The 21660-nt window shown below is 43.0% G+C and overlaps 1 protein-coding gene across 1 annotated transcript in view; it reads right to left on the bottom strand.

Moving 5' to 3' along the window:
* Positions 1-21660, bottom strand: part of LOC126335951 (agrin-like) — a 304094-nt gene that overhangs the window by 79249 nt on the left and 203185 nt on the right. The window contains exons 7-8 of the mRNA XM_049999428.1: positions 3329-3423; positions 3057-3174 (exon numbers count right to left, since the gene is read on the bottom strand). Coding sequence (XP_049855385.1) covers positions 3057-3174; positions 3329-3423 — 213 coding nt within the window. The remainder of the gene's footprint in view (positions 1-3056; positions 3175-3328; positions 3424-21660) is intronic.

Raw genomic sequence — 21660 nt, 5'->3', positions numbered from 1 at the left:
AGCATGCACAATGTCGGCACTAATACAGTGTATATCCACCTTTCGCAGCAATGCAGGCTGCTATTCTCCCATGGAAACGATCGTAGAGATGCTGGATGTAGTCCTGTGGAACGGCTTGCCATGGCATTTCCACCTGGCGCCTCAGTTGGACCAGCGTTCGTGCTGGACGTGCAGACCGCGTGAGACGACGCTTCATCCAGTCCCAAACATGCTCAATGGGGGACAGATCCGGAGATCTTGCTGGCCAGGATAGTTGACTTACACCTTCTAGAGCACGTTGGGTGGCACGGGATACATGCGGACGTGGATTGTCCTGTTGGAACAGCAAGTTCCCTTGCCGGTCTAGGAATGGTAGAACGATGGGTTCGATGACGGTTTGGATGTACCGTGCACTATTCAGTGTCCCCTCGACGATCACCAGAGGTGTACGGCCAGTGTAGGAGATAGCTCCCCACACCATGTGCCGGGTGTTGGCCCTGTGTGCCTCGGTCGTATGCAGTCCTGATTGTGGCGCTCACCTGCACGGCGCCAAACACGCATACGACCATCATTGGCACCAAGGCAGAAGCGACTCTCATCGCTGAAGACGACACGTCTCCATTCGTCCCTCCATTCACGCCTGTCGCGACACAACTGGAGGCGGGCTGCACGATGTTGGGGCGTGAGCGGAAGACGGCCTAACGGTGTGCGGGACCGTAGCCCAGCTTCATGGAGACGGTTGCGAATGGTACTCGCCGATACCCCAGGAGCAACAGTGTCCCTAATTTGCTGGGAAGTGGCGGTGCGGTCCCCTACGGCACTGCGTAGGATCCTACGGTCTTGGCGTGCATCCGTGCGTCGCTGCCGTCCGGTCCCAGGTCGACGGGCACGTGCACCTTCCGCCGACCACTTGCGACAACATCGATGTACTGTGGAGACCTCACGCCCCACGTGTTGAGCAATTCGGTGGTACGTCCACCCGGCCTCCCGCATGCCCACTATACGCCCTCGCTCAAAGTCCGTCAACTGCACATACGGTTCACGTCCACGCTGTCGCGGCATGCTACCAGTGTTAAAGACTGCTATGGAGTTCCGTATGCCACGGCAAACTGGCTGACACTGACGGCGTCGGTGCACAAATGCTGCGCAGCTAGCGCCATTCGACGGCCAACACCGCGGTTCCTGGTGTGTCCGCTGTGCCGTGCGTGTGATCATTGCTTGTACAGCCCTCTCGCAGTGTCCGGAGTAAGTATGGTGGGTCTGACACACCGGTGTCAATGTGTTCTTTTTTCCATTTCCAGGAGTGTATAAATGAATAGCGGTCCTAGCACACTTCCATGGGGCACACTTAATGAAAACTTGTTCACTGATGAACACTCGCCTTCAAGTGTTCTGTCACTTAAGAAGTTTTCGGGGAATGACATATCCGGGAACCTAATCGATATGCTCTTACCTTCGTTAACAGTGTGCAGTAGCCCACCTTGTCATTGTCACATGCTCTCAGAAAATCTGGAAATATGGACTGCCTCTTGCCCTTAACCCGTAGCTCGCAGTATATCATATGAGAAAAGGGCCAAACTGAGAATCGCACGTGCGACGCTTTCTAGAACCGTGATAATTCGCGGAAAATGCTTCTCGGTCTCAAGGAAATTTATGATACTGGAGCCGAGAATACGTTCAAGGATTCTAACATTAGGGGTATTGGTCAGTAAGTTTCTTTTACCCTTTATATGTGTAAGATACATAGATGTAGATGTAGAACAGCGAGGTAAGAGAGGAAGCCAACGTACTAGAAACAAGAGAAAGGATTCAACCGTCCAGAAAAGAATGACATGTGCATTTACTGTATATGGATCGAAGTTTGATACCATGGAAAGCGTATGACTACCCAAGTGTAGAAGAAGAATAGGACGGCCACGAAGAAGATTAAGAGACCGTCTTTAAAAGTACGACGTTTTATCTTACCAGGAGCCACCAAAGCTCTTTTCAAGTTCGAGAAGAGAAAGCAGTTAGGTAGTGATGTAGTCAAGCTACGGTCATTGCTGAATGTGTCACAGTGCCATCGGATCGCGGCTCAGACACGCTGTGACTGTTTCACTGAATAGCAGGTCAGGTATAGTGGTAAAAAGGAGACAGAGTGCAGTTGTTTCTTTTTATAGATAGAGGTATTCATTATAACAAATTTAGTAGCTTTGAGTAGTTTTTCTTACAGCAAATTGAAAATGATTATACAGTAATCAGAGGGATGGCCATTGTACTTATCTCTTGGTAATAGAACACCACATTTCTTCGTGTTGGTACTTGTAGTTTTCTGTGTTGTTGTAAATGCCATGTATAGGAAGGTGCAGTCAGTTCAGTAGTAAGAAGCGAAGCCTTTATAACCTGCCTCCATTGTGGACACATAGAGTGGAATGAACGATATTCGTGCACCTTAAACACATTTCATACACCTCTGTTATTTCAACACCGTCCCTAAACACGACGTAGTAGTGCTCACCCAAAAATATGGAATGGACGTATTGTTCTGCACGGCAAATGAAGTTATACGATGCATTGTTCACATATTTACTACAGTCGACCAAAACGCTAATCTCCGACCGTAAAAGAAACTTTGTATTACTTCCTCCACTTCTGGAAACATAATGTTTTTACGGGTCCGTCGGTGATGAAGTTTATTTTTAATAGAGACGTCGCTATTACGCTTCGGTATTTTATTTTATTATTTATATTTTATTATTTTTTACTAATATCGGTGTCCACCACCATTCTCGAATGCCCATTACTGTAACCAGCCAAACTGTCTAGATGAAACGTGGCAAAGAACGAAATAGAAAAAGTAAAATAAAACAATAAAACTGGAATTTTGTAAAATATTCAGGAAGAGACGCACAAAAAATTCCAGTAAAGTGTATGAAGTTTTTCGACGACAGGTAATCGAACAGATGCTGAGAACTAAGGTAATACAAGATGTGGGTGGAGAGCACTAACAAGTCACAGTTAAACATTTAGCGTTAAGTCAGTTACAGACCAACAGGCAGCCTTATTTCGTAAAGGGAAAAATGCTGTATCACACTTACCACAGGGACCCTTGTAGGTGACCACAATTATCATCTGTTTCTCGCAAGACGTCATCCTCAGACGACAGGCCGATTCATACGTTGTGCCGTCAGACCCACAGACAGGCGATTTGACTGCCTATAGATTAAAAGAAAACAGTATTAACATGTATGTGAAACGAGAGGAGGACCAGTGACAGATATAGAAAAAGTGCTGGTTTTGAGTATTCAATGAAATGTTCTGAGAATTCTGTGACAAATCTAAGATTAAAAGACCTTTCTGTGGTACTCACATCGCGACAGGTATCGAGACAACGACACTGAGGCATTCCTTGGTCGTCTGGATAACACGTGGAATGTACAGGACACTTGTGGCCCTGGCAAACGTCTGGAACATAACACGGGAAGTATATTCAAACCGACTGTGCAAAGTAGGAGTACATCAGTTGAAATATGGAAATCGGAGTGAGCTGGACATAGATCACATTTAAAAAATTCTAATTCAACTAAACATATGTTGCATCACACTAATTACAAGGGTCGTCAAAAGAACCTTATAGGAAATATCAGTATTGTGGAGATCTAAGGTTTGGTAGCCACGAATGTGTAGGATTGCAGATGAAACTATTTATCCATAGCTTATCTACAAACTTGATTTCAGATAGGCAAACGTTCGTATTGTGTCGGTTTAAATGCACTGTGCACGAAATACCAAATGATCACTACGAAATCGAGATGAGTGAACAGAGATTTGGAGCTCATTCTTCTAAAATAGTGTTCTACATAGCAACCTTATTATGAACTGACAGCTAAAATAGTTACAATTTCGAAGCATTATAGATGTGGCAGAGAGTTTGTCTGAGGGTTTATACAAGCAAAGGTCTTTAACCAATTAATTAATAATACGATCAATACTGTCACGTCAAAACCACACTCAAGTCCAAAGGCGAAAGGAGGATCGTCAATGAAGTACAACACTTGCAAATGAAGGCATGTTTACTACTAACACCTACGTACCGCCATAGCAGAATTAACTCCCTGACGGTGAGTACAGGTATTTATAAAAACATAGAACGTTCAGCTTTGCTACTATATACGCAAACATCGATTATTCCAGAATACACCAAGATTACAACGATGAGGTATTTCTGAAATGACAAATACAATATGAGAAGTAATTTCTACTACGCTAGTAGCAGGAGCCGCAGCAGCGATAGTGCTCCCTCTTCTGGAAAAACACAGACCACCTGCTTCAAAGTTATCATTTGAGACGATTACAGCATCGTGAACATATATCTTGTCAGTGGTCCCTGTGCTGGGCGATCCCCGCGTTCTGGTCGTGATTTTACATCCTCTGCACTACGATGATGAGCGTCGAAGGCAGACCCTCGTCTCGAAACATTGTACAGTGTGGCTTCCCATCGTCCCATCGTCGATTTGTGCCTCTGGACTGTAGTAGGGATTCATACAGTGGACGACATTTCCATCTTCTTAATGAAGGGTCGTAATTCTCAACTTCATATGTGATGTCTGCAACCGAAGAAACATGTCATACGGCCGAAAGCAGCGCTTTAGTAGCTTTTACGATAGCCCCACTTTCTGCCCGACATAAATATCCATAACAAATGTCCCGGGATGTATCTCACTGATCGGAACTTGGACCTAAAACGCTCTCTGTCTTTATATTGGTCATCCGAAGTCCATAAGCAGCTGTGTTGCTGCTTCGGCTATCGTGATGAGGCGTTTCACGTATCATCCTGAGTATCAGCCAGTTAAAACGGGAACTGTGTATCCATTGCCGTTTCGGCCTCGTGACTGTAGAGTAGAAAGAACTTTGCTATGCCCGTATTGTCTTACTTCGCTGAGTTGTATGCGAATGTCACGAGGGGCAGCATTGAATCCCACTCTCTCGGTCCGACATTGACGTACATCTAAAGTACGTCTTCCAACATCTTATTAACGCATTCTGGGAGGTCATTATTCCGTAGACGGTACGCACTTGTTGTCCTGGGGGTGATGCCGTAACGTGGAATTACCTCTGATACTAGTCTCGGCCGGAAAACTTTTAGGCGATCAGAACTCATCGCAATGGGTACACCGTGCTTCAAAATGACGTCTTCTACACGGAACTTTGCGATTTCCGGAGCTTCGACAGTTGTTAGAGCATTTGTCAAAGCATGGCGTGTGGGGTAGTCACTGCAGACTATTACCTATCGACCCCCTTTTGCTGACTTTGGGTGCCTCCCAGACTATTAGCCATCGATTCCCATTTTATCACCTCGCGAGCCTCCCCAAGCGGTCAGTTCAAATTCGCTGGAAAGGCGCTGCCGCAGGTGGGATCGCTACCTGACGCTCGAAAACTAAAAGTGAGCCAGAAGGTATGCAATCCTGAATGCAAAAATTCAAATCTTTATTATTGTATTTATAACTGAACATTGGCAATATACACAATCTGATAAAAAGTATCCGGCTACCACCAAAAACGTACGTTTTTCATATTAGGTGGCATTGTGCTGCCACCTACTGCCAGGTACTCCATATCAGCGACCTCAGTAGACATCAAGCATCATGAGAGAAAAGAATTGGGCGCTCCGCGAACTCACGGGCTTCGAACGTGGTCAGGTGATTCGTTGTTACTTGTGTCATATGTCTGTACGCGAGATTTCCACACTCCTACACATTCCTAGCTCCACTGAGATAGTGAAGTGGAAACGTGCAGGTACACGTACAGCACAAACACTTTCTGGCCGACCTCGACTGTTGACTGGCAGAGACCGCCGACAGTTGAAGAGGGTCGTAATGTGTAATAGGTAGACATCTCTCCAGACCGTCACACAGGAATTCCGAACTGCATCACTACCCACTGCATGTACTGTGACAGTTGGGAGGGAGGTGAGAAAACTTGGATTTCATGGTAGAGCGGCTGCTCATAAGCCACACATCACGCCGGTAAATGCCAAACGACGCCTCTCTTGGTGTATGGAGCGTAAACATTGGACGATTGAACAGTGGAAAAATATTGTGTTGAGTGGCGAATCACGCTAGACAAAGTGGTGATGTGATGGCAGGATGTGGGTATGGCGAATATCCGGTGAACGTCATCTGCTAGCGTGTGTAGAGCCAACAGTAAAATTCGGAGGCGGTGGTGTTATGGTGTGGTTGTGTTTTTTGTTGTGGTTGGCAGGAGAGCCAACACCGTGTTACTAGAGGAGGCCGAAATGCACGTGTTTTAGCTCACGCAGGCTGGCGTGATGTCTGGAACAGGACAAGGAAATTAGAATTTAGAAAAACGGACGTAGCTGGTGGAATACTTAACTTTAATCCATTAATGATGAACGTCGGTCTTGACGGTACATGATTCCCAATATCAATAGTAGCTGAATATGGCGCCTTGCTAGGTCGTAGCAAATGACGTAGGTGAAGACTAAGCTAAACTATCGCCTCGGCAAATGAGAGCGTATTTTGTCAGTGAACCATCGCTAACAAAGTCGGTTGTACAACTGGAGCGAGTGCTAGGAAGTCTCTCTAGACCTGCCGTGTGGCGGCGCTCGGTCTGCGATCACTGATAGTGGCGCCACGCGGGTCCGACGTACACTACCGGACCGCGGGCGATTTAAAGGCTACCACCTAGCAAGTGTGGTGTCTGGCGGTGACACCACATTTTTTATGGAGGATGCTTGCACTCTTTGTTGTTTTGCGTGGCACAATCACAGCACAGGCCTACATTAGCAACGTAGCAGAGACGCGCTGATATTTTCCAGTAAGGCTTCACTTAACATCCAAGGTCGGTTGGAGCGTTCAAATTCATTCAAACAACAAGTTTTTGTAAAAAGGAGCGACTATGCGTGGAATTGTTGATGCGTCAGGGGCACTTGTTGCAAGAAAATCTATACTAAAGTCTTCCTGACATTTTAAGACAGGTTATGGTTTGAAGTAACAATCAAGAATGAACACAAGTTAAGCTTGAGAAAAACACATGTTTCTTTGCACTCAGCTAACTGAACACTCACATCAAAAAGGTAGGAAACTGCTTGGATACCATGCGCTCTGTGTCTGCCATAAGCTGGTCCGCTGCCAACACCAACATTCCCATCGGTATGAAACGCAGTTTTCCACCACACTCTCCTTATATTTATGGATGCGTAGCTTTTGGTTCATCCTGTAAATGCAGTATGTCCTGTTGGCATTTCTTACAGTCAGTCGTTTAGTCGGGAAACGGGCTTGTTTGTTGCTGGACAGATATTTACAGGGACGGTGTGTCGACATCTCGAGCACCACGCACTCTCAACACTGTTGCCGTTGCCGCGGCTTCGCTCGACGCGGCAACAGGTAGACGCGCCGACAGGTGTGCACCCAACGACAAGAACGGACTCATGTGTGACACCACGTCATCATTTGAGTCGAGTCTCAGTTGTAGGCACAGCTTCGCGATTGACGATCCAGTGTATGTAGGGGCCGAGTCGAACGAACATCCAACCTTCATTCGGTCCCAGCAATTGACATTGTGGTATGGTGTACATTATAGTATGTGGTACCATTGGGTGTACAACAAGATACAGTACATAAAGTACCATATAAGCCTTCGTAAAAGTCAGTGAAGAGAAATCTGTAACAGGGGTGTAATAAAAAACGTCAAAGCTAAAACTGTTTTCGGGCACAGCAGAAAACGATGCCCCTATCATTTCTACGTCAGAGCCATAAACCTCGGAAGTTTCAAACCACATGTCTTTTGACTATCATGTAATTGGACTGAAGAAAGTTATTTGTGTGTTGGAAAACTAATGAAGAGAAAGAATGCACAAATCATTATCCTCCGTGAAAAAGTAATGCATGGTAACGGACGTGCCTGTTATATAAGAATAGAAAGGAAGAAATGTCAGAGCAGTAAAGTAAGGAAGGAAAGCATATTTTGGAAGAAGCTAGATTTACATACGTCGGGAAAACACGAAACTGGTTCATTTGTGCTTCTAACTTATTAGATATATGTTTCATTTATTTACTTTCTATCTTGCTTTACAGATGATTCTCGGTTGTGTTTTCCTAGTCACCATGCAGTGACTGAAAATCATTTATGTAGTATGTACATTTATGTTAGCTGTAATGTAAGCTTGCAACCAAGTTTGACTCTTATTTCTATCCCCAACTGGAAGAACCTCCTACCATGTAGAATAAAATTTGAAATTTTGACAAAAAGTGTCCTAATGACTAGAATGTAGAATGAAACGTTATGTAGTTTGTCGATCCTATTTACTTATGGCACCCCATGTATACTGAGGTAATAAAAGCCATGAGATACCTCTTAATATCGTGTCGGACCTTGTTTTTCCGTGATTAGAGGACCAGCTCGACTTGGCAGGGGCTCAACAAGTCGTTCAAAATCCCCTGCAGGAATGCTGAGCCATGCTGCCCGTGTAGCTGGCCATAATGGCGCAAATGTTGCCAGCGCAGCGTGTTCTGCAAGAAATGACCTCTCCAGTTTGTCTCACTAACGTTCAGTGGGATTCATATCGGATAGTCTGAGTGGACCAGTCATTCGGTCGAATTGTCCAGCATGTTCGTCAAACCATTTGCAAACAGCTGTGCCACGTTGAGAGGTCGCATTGTCATCCATAAGAATTCCATCGTTTTTTGGGAACATGAAACCCATAAATGGCTGAAAATTATCTCCAAGTAGCCGAACATACCAATTTTCAGACAATAATCGCTTCAATTGGAACAGATGACCCAGTTCATTCCATATAAACACAGTCAATAACCGCTTCAATTGGAACAGATGACCCAGTTCATTCCATATAAACACAGTCCGCCCCATTATGGGGCCACCACCAACTTGCACAGTGCCTTGCTGACGAAATGGGTCCATGGCTTCGTGAAATCTGCGCCATAGTACAACTCTATCATCAGCTCTTACATGCTGAAATCCGAACTTATCTGACGAGGCCATGGTTTTCCAGACGGCTAGCGTCCAACAGATATGGTTATGAGTCCAGGAGAGACGCTGCAGGCGATGTCGTGCTGTTAGGAAAAGGCACCAGCGTTGGTCGTTTATTGTCATAGCTGGTTAACACCCCCTCTTCTAACAGGTACGTCTTTCGTACGTCCCATATTTATTTATGCGGTAGTTTCACTCATTGTTACTTGTCTGATAGCACTGACAACTCGTACGCAAACTCTGCTGGTCACGGGCGTTAAGTGCAGGCCGTCGGTCACTGCATTGTCCATGCTACCTGAAATTTGGTATTCTTGGCACACTCTTGACACTGTTGATCACGGAATACTAAACTGCCAAACTAGGTCCGAAGTGGAACGCGTCTAGTTACAGGTACGATCCCGGGTTCAAAGGCTGCTACTTCCTGTCGTGCGGCCGTAATCACGTCGGAAATCTTTTCACATGAATCACCCGAGTAGAAAAGACGGGTCCTTCAGTGCGCTGCCCTTTTATAGCGTGTCTACGTGACATTACCGCCGTCCTTATAGGTGCATATTGGTATGCTATGACTTTTTTCACCTCAGGGTATACACTACTGGCCATTAAAATTGCTACACCACGAAGATGACGTGCTTTCTTTTTTTTTTTTTGGACATCAGTCTACTGACTGGTTTGATGCGGCCCGCCACGAATTCCTTTCCTGTGCTAACCTCTTCATCTCAGAGTAGCACTTGCAACCTACGTCCGCAATTTTTGCTTGACGTATTCCAATCTCTGTCTTCCTCTACAGCTTTTGTCCTCTACAGCTCCCTCTAGTACCATGGAAGTCATTCCCTCATGTCTTAGCAAATTTCCTATCATCCTGTCCCTTCTCCTTATCAGTGTTTTCCACATATTTCTTTCCTCTCCGATTCTGTGTAGAACCTCCTCATTCTTTACCTTATCAGTCCACCTAATTTTCAACATTCGTCTACAGCACCACATCTCAAATGCTTCGATTCTCTTCTGTCCCGGTATTCCCACAATCCATGTTTCACTACTATACAATGCTGTACTCCAGACGTACATCCTCAGAAATTTCTTCCTCAAATTAAGGCCGGTATTTGATATTAGTAGATTTCTCTTGGTCAGAAATGCCTTTTTTGCCATATCGAGTCTGCTTTTGATGTCCTCCTTCCTCTGTCCGTAATTAGTTATTTTACTGCCTAGGTAGCAGAATTCCTTAACTTCATTGACTTCGTGACCATCAATCCTGATGTTAAGTTTCTCGCTGTTCTCATTTCTACTACTTCTCATTACCTTCGACTTTCTCCGATTTACTCTCAAACCATACTGTGTACTCATTAGACTGTTCATTCCGTTCAGCAGATCATTTAATTCTTCTTCACTTTCACTCAGGATAGCAATGTCATCAGCGAATCGTATCATTGATATCCTTTCACCTTGTATTTTAATTCCACTCATTAACCTTTCTTTTATTTCTATAATTGCTTCCTCGATGTACAGATTGAAGAGTAGGGGCGAAAGGCTACAGCCTTGTCTTACACCCTTCTTAATACGAGCATTTCGTTCTTGATCGTCCACTCTTATTATTACCTCTTGGTTGTTGTACATATTGTATATGACCCGTCTCTCCCTATAGCTTACCCCTACTTTTTTCAGAATCTCGAACAGCTTGCACCATTTTATATTGTCGAACGCTTTTTCCAGGTGGACAAATCCTATGAACGTGTCTTGATTTTTCTTTAGCATTGCTTCCATTATTAGCCGTAACGTCAGAATTGCCTTTACTTTTCCTAAAGCCAAACTAATCGTCAACTAGCGCATTATCAATTTTCTTTTCCATTCTTCTGCATATTATTCTTGTAAGCAGCTTCGATGTATGAGGTGTTAAGCTGATTGTGTGATAATTCTCGCACTTGTTAGCTCTTGCCGTCTTCAGAATTGTGTGGATGATGCTTTTCCGAAAGTGCTACAGACACGAAATTTAACTGACAGGAAGAAGGTGCTGTGATATGCAGATTATTAGCTTTTCAGAGCATTCACACATGGTTGGCTCCGGTGGCGACACCTACAACGTGCTGACATGAGGAAAGTTTACAACTGATTTCTCATATACAAACAGCAGTGGACCGGCGTTTCCTGGTGAAACGTGATTCCTCGTGTAAGGTGGAGAAATGCGTACCATCACGTTTCCAAGTTTGATAAAGGTCGCATTGTAGACTATCGCGATTGCGGTTTAACGTATCGCGACATTTCTGCTCGCGTTGGTCGAGATCCAATGACTATTAGCAGAATATGGAATCAGTGGGTTCAGGAGGGTAATACAGAACGCCGTGCTGGATGCCAACAGCCTCGTATCACTAGCAGTCGAGATGACACGCATCTTATCTGCATAGCTGTAACGGATCGTGCAGGCACGTCTCGATCCCTGAGTCAACAAAGTGGGACGTGTGCGAGACAACAACCATCTGCACGAATAGTTCAACGACGTTTGCAGCAGCATGGACTATCAGCTCGGAGACCATGGCTGCGGTTACCCTTGACGCTGCATCACAGACAGGAGCGCCTGCGATGGTGTACTCAACGACGAACCTGGGTGCACGAATGGCACAATATCATTTTTTTGGATGAATCCAGGTTCTGTTTACAGCATCATCATGGTCGCATCCGTGGTTGGCGACATCGCGGTGAACGCACATTGAAAGCGTGTATTCGTCATCGCCATACTGGCGTGACGGTAACGGGTGCCATTGGTTACACGTCACGGTCACCTCTTGTTTGCATTGACAGCACTTTGAACAGTGGACTTTGCATTCCAGATGTGTTGCGTCTGGTCAGTGGTGGCCGAGCAATTGGCTCGTCACAATACGTCAGTTACTACCCTTGATGAACTCTGGTATCGTGTTGAAGCTGCATGGGCAGCTGTACCAGTACACGCCATTCGAGCTCTATTTGGCTCAATACCCAGGCGTATCAAGGCCGTTAATTCGGCCAGAGGTGGTTGTTCTGGGTACCGATTCCTCAGTACCTACGCACCCAAATTGCGTGAAAACGTAATCACATGTCAGTTCTAGAATAATAAATTTGTCCAATGAATACCCGTTTATCATGTGCATTTCTTCTTGGTGGAGCAATTTTAATGGCCAGTAGTGTATTAGAGAGTGCTTTATAGTAGCCACCCTGTTGGACTCAGATTACTGAGATTCGTATTATATACGTTACAATAAGTTTCTGTTCCAGCAGCACTGTTAATATAAAGAACAAAACAGTACAACTGTTCAAGGAATCCAGAAATGTTTCGTTTTGTGCTGACTGGAAGTATCGCAACTTTAGCTTCTATCCTCATACCACAGAAAGGCCGCGCCGATTAGTTTTTATACGTGAAAGTTCTCCGTTCCGCTGGTGCTGTAGCCGGCGATTTAGGCACCTTTAATAGGTCCGGAGATTTCGCTGCAAATTGGGCGCACCAGCGGCGCCCCGTGCCGGCTGGCTAATTAATGAGGAGCGTGGGCGTGGGCGTGGGTGCGGCAGCGGCCGCCAGACACGTGATGGTACGGCGACCGGCGCGCTGTTCCACTTAATCTGCATGCTAATTGAAAGGCTCACCCGGCCGCGGCGCGCGCTGCAGCCTGACGTGTGGGCGGCCACTGTGCGTCCGTCAGCCGCTGGCAGGCCGCGCCCAATAATATGCACATATCTGAGCCCCGGCAGCGGCCTGTCCTCTGGCGCATGTGATTAACGCGTAGCGGGTATAATCGGAATACTCCTACGAATTTTGGGGGCACCAAGACAGACGATACGAAATTACGAAAATAAAAATTCTTTGCTTGTGACTTACAAGTGCCGTCCAATAAGTAATTCAACACGTGTTTTTCTCGGCGAATTTCGGCTGGAAAAGTGCGGAATTTGCTGTGGGGCTTGGTGGAATGTTCCGGCTTCAGCCGGTGTAGTATGAACTTCCGACAGGTGGCAACGCTACACGTACCCCTCAAATTGGCGTCTGTAGCGGAGGTGCGTTCCAACCACAGAGCTACCATTGAATTTCTTTTGGTGGAAAACTGGATCTTCGCAGATAGGGACTGGGTGTAAACAAGAGCACGTTGAGTCGTTGGGCGAGGTGTCTGTCATCATCGCAACACGATCGCGCACACCTGTCCAGTCTCCTGCATGCCGGCCTGCCGCACACAGTTGTGAAATTAAAGGAATGATTTCAACATGTCCTACCACAAAAGTGCTGATGAACTTTTTCTCCATGACAATGCAAGATCTCTCGCAAGTCTGCGCACCCGAGGGGAGCTCACAAAACTTCACTGGAGCGTTCTTCCTCACCCACCCTACAACCGAGATTTCGCACCTTCCGACTTCCATCTGTTTGGACCAATGGAGGGTGCACTCCACTTGAATCAATACATGTCTGGTTATTCATGCAGCAGGATGTTGGTTCCAATGTCGACAGGTAAAGTGGTACCAGGCTGGCCTGTAAAACGCTACCAGTAAGATAACACAAGACGGTAGCATTGAAAGGGATCATGTAGGAAAAAATAGCGATGTGTAGCCAGAAGAGTGGGAAATAATATGGTGTATGGGAATCCTGAATAAAACCAACATGCTTTCAGAAGAAAGTGCTGTACTTCTTACTGAAGGCCCCCTCGGGTTAATCAAAGGAACATTTTACAAAGCCTCATGTGAAAAATGTTCCATAGATCTACAGATCTAAATGCAAGTGATCCTGTAGTAGTATATTTGGAATTCGCCAATCGTAGTTCCTTAATATGCATCTGAGTGCGGAATCTGCGTATAAAGGGGTACATTTTCACAAGCATTTGTTCTAACAAATAAATGAATTTTGGATGTAGGCCTTTATGGGTTATCAGACAGCTGAGAAATATTCCATCTTTTGCAACTGAATATTTTATTTGTGTGTACGCTATTTATGCATCTTCAGTGGTCTACGCTAAAAAGAAAATTATTTAACTAAGCACATTTGGAGTAAAGGTCTGTAATAATGCTTGCCAGCTCACTTCAGTCTATTTCATTTACAGCTATACAGTTGCGCTTTTTACACTTATTTCATGTCCTTTACATCCATCCATATGTTTTCTGCATTTACTAGGTGCCCATAGCATATGTTTCATCCAACTGGTACGTCACATTTAAACACTTTTGCTCACATAATCTATACTGATATGCAATGATTTAGGGCTGGCTGAGAGATCATGGGAGTTGTAGGGGGTGAGAGTAGTGTGTTGGATTGGGATCGAAGGGAGGTTGGTGGTGAGGCGTGAGCTTACTTTCATTTTCATTTATGCCCTTCTGGATGAAATATTCGACTTGTAGGGTATACGCACCCTTTCTTTTGTTGCTACTCCATAAGACTGGCGTGTCTGCTTTTATCCCAGTGTGACTTTGATTTTCTCTTATCAGATTGTCTGCATATGTGAAATGGGTACAGTCGCTCTTCAGTGCCATAATATGTTCTTTGTACATTAGATTAAAATTTCTTCCAGTCTTCCCAATATATTTAAACTCGCAGTAACTACATGTCAGTTCACATATTTCTGAAATGTTGTATGGATCTTCACTTCTCTCAACGATTTTTTATTTCTTTTGTATTGTGCTGCTTTTCTGGAAGGGTATATTAATTTAACTCCTTTAAAGACGTCATGTATCTTGTCCTTGCTTTGCTTGCCATTTGATATTCAGTGCTACTTTTTGTTTGTGTTGACGGGTGTGTTTTTTGGTGTGAGTATGAATTGTATAATACTGTAGTGTGTTCGTATATCTGGACTGCTTCTAATTTTGAGTTTGTTTACTTGTATTCTATTTTTAATGATATCACGTACTTTGTGTACTGTCTTGCTACTGTATCCATTGCTTTGGGCTATATTGATCATCATGTTTAGTTCTCTTGTAGTTCCTTGCTTTGAGATATTCAACACAGTCATTATACCATATGCCTGACGGCTGCGTTTTTTTGACAATGTGAGTGTTTTCATTTCCGGTGTGTTACAGTGTCAGTAACTGTTACTTTCTGAAAAAGCTGAAGTTGTGTCTTCTACCAGGTATTCTGTTTTTGAGGCAGAGGTGGTAAATTGTCTCTTGTCTTTCTGTTATCATAGTTAACTGAATGTTGTTGTGTATGTTAATAACCTGTGTGTGTAAACTATACGTTCTTGTGGTTCTCCTATGAGGCCTAAGACGTCATCTAAATAGCTGAACCATTACAATACTAAATTTTTTTTGTCTCTGTTATTTCTGCAAAAATTGTGATATCAGTGTGATTCATTCGAATATTTCCTAATATTCATGAAATTGGGCTTCCTACTGCGAGACCTTCCTTTAGTAAATAGAATGAATTGTTAAACTGAAAGCAGATTTGGTTAGTGATTACTTTTATGATTTATGTCACATACTCTGTAGTGATGTTTGTAATTTCTGGATTTCCTGTCAGTTTTGCTTTTATAATGCTTATTGAGTCATCAAGTGGAAGTGAATTTCACACGTAATTCACATCAAAGAATATCAGTTTTGAAATTGATCTGAGTTAATTCTAAGGAGTTATTTATATTTCTGTTGTATGCTAAATGGAAATGTGTTTATAGCATTATACAATTTTGTGCACACGCAGCACAAAACACAATAATTACAACAAAGCACAGTGTACCATCATAATGAGGAAAAGGAGACAATTCAATGAATATATCAATATACTGTGAATATGATGTGCATGATTGGACAAGAGTCATGTAGGTTCCTGTAATTGATTTTAAGTAAGTAATTCGTAACAGTTCAAACTTTATAGCCACTAAAGAAGTCGACTCATCAATTTATATCACTCACTGATGCATATCAGTTGAGGTACATACATATTTGATTGAATTTATAGATAACCAGTATCAAACAGTTTAATTGCCTGCTTAATTAAAGTCAGCTTAACTGATACACTAAAACCATTAAATGATCAGCCTGAGAGTATGTGTTGGAGAATTTACAGAAATTTCACCTAGAAAATTAATATTATTAGAACTGCATGTTTAACTGTCAGTTTCAATTAATGATTTAATTTATTATGTAGTTTTCCACATAGTTTAAATATGACTAGAAATAAGTGAATTCTGGTTGCATCAGTGAAAAGAGAACGGCATTTGATGGAACAAAGCGGCGCTATTTATGTGTACAATAGTGGTTGAAGAAGCCAAAGTCAATGACTGAAACTGATAACTGCCACTAAAAATGAATTTATTCAGTTTTTATTCCTGTGAAAGCTACATAACGTAGAATCAAGTTATGATAAATAAACCAACATATTCTGTAGCACAACTTTTTGTTTCCCGACAACCAGTTTCAATACGCACTGTAGGTCATCTTGTGGCCTGGCGCCGCTGAGTGTAGTTTGTCAACGTAGTGTAAAAACAACAAAGAGTGCGCGTTCACAAACTGCACTTTTGTGCGCCAGACCTGAAGATGACCTGCAGTGCAGATTGGAACTAGTTACAAGTTGGAATCATATATATATTTTTGAACTTCCACTGCTATGAACGGGAATCCTGAATCCTTCCTCATCTTTCAGACAAAGTTTCAGGAATTTATTTGTAAAAGTATAGACAGTGGAAATTGAAATGTACTGTGGTGCCTCGCTTGGTGTTTATGCAGTAGTATGGACTGAAGTTTATAAAAGGCTGCAGCCATCTTGCTCGTATCCACTTGCCATAGTGGGGTTGAAGAGGCAGGACCTACGGTTGTATGGCTGGTGTGCGAGCCACACGCTTTTACGACATAGAAGTTTTTTCGTGCAGATGGTCACGAGGTTCAGAATTATTCCACGCAGTAACTCAGTGAGCTTAGGAAAATCCGCAGTAGTCACCACGCTGATCTATTCTGCCAGTAGTTTGGTGGCACTCACGTTTTTCACGTGTTAAGCCAGTTTCGACTTAAAGTGGCCTGGAACTCTGTGTAGTAGTTGACCGTCACTTAGAATCATTCCTTCGTGTGGCTGTCGCAAGTATTTTTGTTTTACATTTTAGAGTCGTTGCAACATTGAACAGTTTTTATCTATGAACGTGTGTTGTGTTCAAATAAAATGACACGATGTCAGAGACTTTACTGGTCTCATATAGATGTGATTTTATGTATACAGACTGAAGCGGCGAGTGAAAATTTCTACGAAGGCTAGTAATCGATCCCGGGTTTCCTGTTCACTACACAGGTGCGTTAGCCACTAAAGCACCTTGGCATAGCGGTTCACTCAACTGCGCCAATTACCCTGTCTCGCCTCGCACCTAGTTGGATCCTAATTACTTGGTAAAAATTTTCACTCTACACTTCAGTCTGTATGCATAAAAGCATGCCGTGTTGCCGGTTATTTTGATTATATAACAAAAAAAAATGGTTCAAATGGCTCTGAGCACTATGGGACTCAACTGCTGTGGTCATTAGTCCCCTAGAACTTAGAACTACTTAAACCTAACTAACCTAAGGACATCACACACACCCATGCCCGAGGCAGGATTCGAAACTGTGACCGTAGGAGTCGCACGGTTCCGGGCTGCGCGCCTAGAACCGCGATACCACCGCGGCGGCGATTACATAACCCCCTGTATTGGGGGGGGGGGGGGGGTTTAGAGCTATTTGAATTCGCTTATGATCGCTGTAGATATTTATCACCAAACTACACTCATTGCGTAACACACCAGAAGAAACTGTTATTACTGAACTTCATAAATTGTAGTTAACTTTACAAATCGTAATTACAGATCACCATGTAGGTTACTGCACCTATATCCAACCTAACATTACTTAATCTGATTCAAACATCAGGAACAATTAATTATTTTCCTTAAAAGAATCCCCTAAAGCAGACGGAGAATATTGCCCACACTTACAGTGAGCTCACCACCAGTTTCAAGTCCAAAAATCACCAGAAAGCCACTAACAAAAATGCCCCTGCTCTCATAATCGCTACAATTTCCACTAAAATTTTTAATGATTATGAAAGGAAACAATAAGTATATTAGTAATTAGTTTCCTTTATTATTAAATAATAAAATATTCACAGTCATTAAATAAACTTACAATAAATAAATCAAGCTCAGGAAAATACAAAAAATTTCGTACCAACAGCTAATTATTTTAATGAATTGGTCTTCTTCAGATGAATCATTTTTGTCTGCATCATCATCATCATCATCATCATCGTCGTCGTCGTCGTCGGTTTCAGTCTGATACGGTTCCTTGGTAACGACTTGTTTTACAAGGTTTATCTGAGTTTCATATTCGTGTCAGCACTTTCCTTCCAACATCAAACTACAGCCCATTCTTAATATAGCAGTTAAAAGATTTAACTACATTCTATTCCTATACTTGTTTTTGATTACATTCATAGTGCTAAAAAGTCTCTCAACATCGGCGTTGGGATGAGGCAATATTACGAGATAATCAAATAAGGTGCTAATTCCTCAAATCTCATTAACCTTGAGCACCTTTGAAATACTATACTTCATTCCAAAATATTTTTGTGTCTTTGGTCTCGTTCCAGTTCAACAAATCCACTCTGGCTATAAATTATACATGGAACTGAGCCGCTATATCAACTAGATTGTCTTTTTTGTGATTGTTCGACACCTACTGTGGAAATTTTTTTCATCAACGTCAAATTTTCTGGTAACCTGTTTTTTATTTCTTCAATCAGGCTTACTAGAAATGTTATGCTCCGATTGCGCAACGTTTCTTTGTCTTCCCCTGGTAATCCATTTTCTCTCATATCAAAGAAGTGCTTTTCAAAGCGGGATCCCATATAACATCTTCGATCGAAGAAATCACGAATATTTTGAGTAAAAATATCAACTTTATTTGCAAGTAACGTAACTTTGCTGACAGGCATATCTATGAGGATGGTCAACTCATCAAATAGTTTGGTGTTTTCTGTATCTTTCGACTCAAACATTTTATTGGGTGTGTTTATTTCGATTAATATTGGATACAAAAATGAAATATATGCTTAATTAATCTCGTTCGCATACACAGAGTGCAATTACTCTGCCAAGTAACACTTTTCGCGCACTTTAGCTACGGAAAATGTGTTTTTAGCTTTGACCATTGAGTGTATATTCTTGATACAGCGGATTCTATTGACAGCCACCTTGTCTGGCACGCTTGAACTATTTTTATCGGTTTCTGTCCATCGTTGATGGTTCGGTATAGCTCCTTGTAAGGAGGTTATCTGGAAGAGGATCGACTAAACCAACCATAAGTCTCTTAGATTAAAAACTCCAAATTTCTCGGTAAAAATTCGTTTGCAACAGCTGAAACAGCCAGTTGCAAGGAATGACACAAGCAACGTACTAAAATCAGGTGCTGTACCTCTCCTTTCAGTTTCGTGAATACTTCCGTTATTTACTCCAACCATGACAGAGGCATTATCTATACCAAAGCCCTTTAGGTTTTCAAGTCGCAAATCGAATCGCTGAAGTGTTTTCTTTATAGCAGAGACAGTAGCTTAAGCATTACACTCGTGCAGCAAGGTCAAGGTATGCAGATACTGTTTTTTTAGTGCAATTTGCTGTAATAAACTATAATGTCCCAAGTATTAATGTACAGATATATCAGTAGATGCATCAATAAATAAGCTAAATGGCTCTGAGCACTATGGGACTTAACATCTGTGGTCATCAGTCCTCTAGAACTTAGAACTATTTAAACTTAACTAACCTGAAGACATCACACACATCCACGCCCGAGGCAGGATTCGAACCTGTGACCGTAGCAAATAAGCAAAATGATTGATCTTTACAATCTTGTTTAAAACGTCAGTGAAATGTGGTGCTAACACGCTTTTTATAACTGAGGTGCAGTTAGTTCGATGCAGATTTTTCACGACAGTGATTAATTACCTGTGCCAAATGTTCGATTACACATATACTAGTATGCATGGCTGTGAATAATGCAAGTCTTGCTTCTTCCCCTTTTTTATTTTCCGAATGGCCCCTTACTTAAAAGCAATTTTAGGCTGCATAGTTACAACCTGCAACAATTTACCTACACAAAGAGTGGTCAGAGATGTGAAATATATTAGTGAAAGACTAATCAATTAAAAAGAAGGTTGCTTAACTTTTTATTTCGTAGATGCTTCTTTGAAATCCCATGAGAATTCAAATCTCCATAGTGACTCCTTAAAAGTGTACCAGAAAATGTTCAGTTCGCCACCAGACCCGTAGTACTTGCAGTAACTTGAAGCCAATCTTTTAAATGTGGGTCTCAAAGCCAAGAAACTTTTTCGGCATAGTTATACACGTATGAGGCCGTGAAATAATACGATGCACTGAGAATCACAATTGTATAGCGCACACCACGAACGACAACAGTCGAGTTACTTTCCGCGCATCTAACGTGACGCACCTTGCGTGAGCCAACAAGCGCTCAATGGTTATTCTAAGTGACAGTGAAATAAGTGAGCATCCATTTCACCCATGAAATGAACTATAACTTAGTGCTACTAAATACTGTCCATTCTACAGGGAATCCCTGCATGTTGTCTATCGAGTCCGATGGTTCGTCTGATATCGCATTGTAATGCATCAGTGTTGTCTTCGCAGGAAAGGATAAATACTTCTGAAATCAAATACAGCAGAAATAACATATTTCCAAACATATAAGTAGCTTAGTGGTTGAGAGAGCGCATTTTCAGTAACTAAAAACTCAATTCTACTAAACAATATAAACCCACCAGTCACTAAAGCAATATTTCGCCATTAAGAGAGAGTAGTTAAATCCACTAAATTGGCAGTACTACGGGGGCCAGTTCAACAACTTTCGTTTTAAAATCCTTAACCGTACCAAATACGATCAGTTCTGGGATTTAGTTTGCCAGGCATTCAGGCTCGGTGGTATGTCCGGATCGCGTGTGAAGAGTATAGTGGAGAAGGGGACACGAGTTCATTCGTTCTGCAGCGGACGCATGAATATCGCCGTGCAGCAGCGCCCCACAGTGCATGCATAAGCAGCGGCCAGGCTACATCATATCATAGCAGTGGCAGCGGCAGCGGCCACGCAACACGTGCGTACGTCAGCACAGCAGTGGAGAGGCAGCGTAACGGCCAAGTCAGAGGTGGATATGCGGCGTTAGCAGCAGTGACGCTTCGAAGTCAAGGCTCATCATGAACATCAAATATGTCTCTTTGGCCGTCCTGAGTGACGTCTCTGCTATCTAGGGTCGCCAAGAAAGCACCAAATACTGTACATGGATGAACAACTTATGTCAATGCATAGGATTTGCAATATTATTTGTCTAATGAAAAAAAAATTGCTTGCGATCAACAGTTCGAAGTTAACATTCCGAGTCACTCACTGCCAGTCACAGTAGGTGATGACATGACACTAACAAATCTCTCCGCTATCCTACACTGAAGCGCCAAAGAAACTAATGCTGGCATGCATATTCAAATGCAGAGATAAATAGACAAGCAGAATACAGCGATGCGTTCTGAAACGCCTATATGAGACAACAAACGTCTGGCGCTGTTGTTAGATCGGTTACTGCGTGAATATCAGGAATCCAGTAAAACATCAAATCTCCGACATCGCTGCGGCCGGAAAAAGATCTTGCACAGAACAGGACCAACGACGACTGAAGAGAATCTTACCAAAGTGACAGAAGTGCAAAGGTTCGCCAAATTGCTTCAGATTTCAATGCTGGGC

The sequence above is a fragment of the Schistocerca gregaria genome, chromosome 2 (genome assembly GCF_023897955.1).
Source record: "Schistocerca gregaria isolate iqSchGreg1 chromosome 2, iqSchGreg1.2, whole genome shotgun sequence".
NCBI classification, from domain to species: domain Eukaryota; kingdom Metazoa; phylum Arthropoda; class Insecta; order Orthoptera; family Acrididae; genus Schistocerca; species Schistocerca gregaria.
This window is presented reverse-complemented; position numbering and strand designations above follow the sequence as displayed.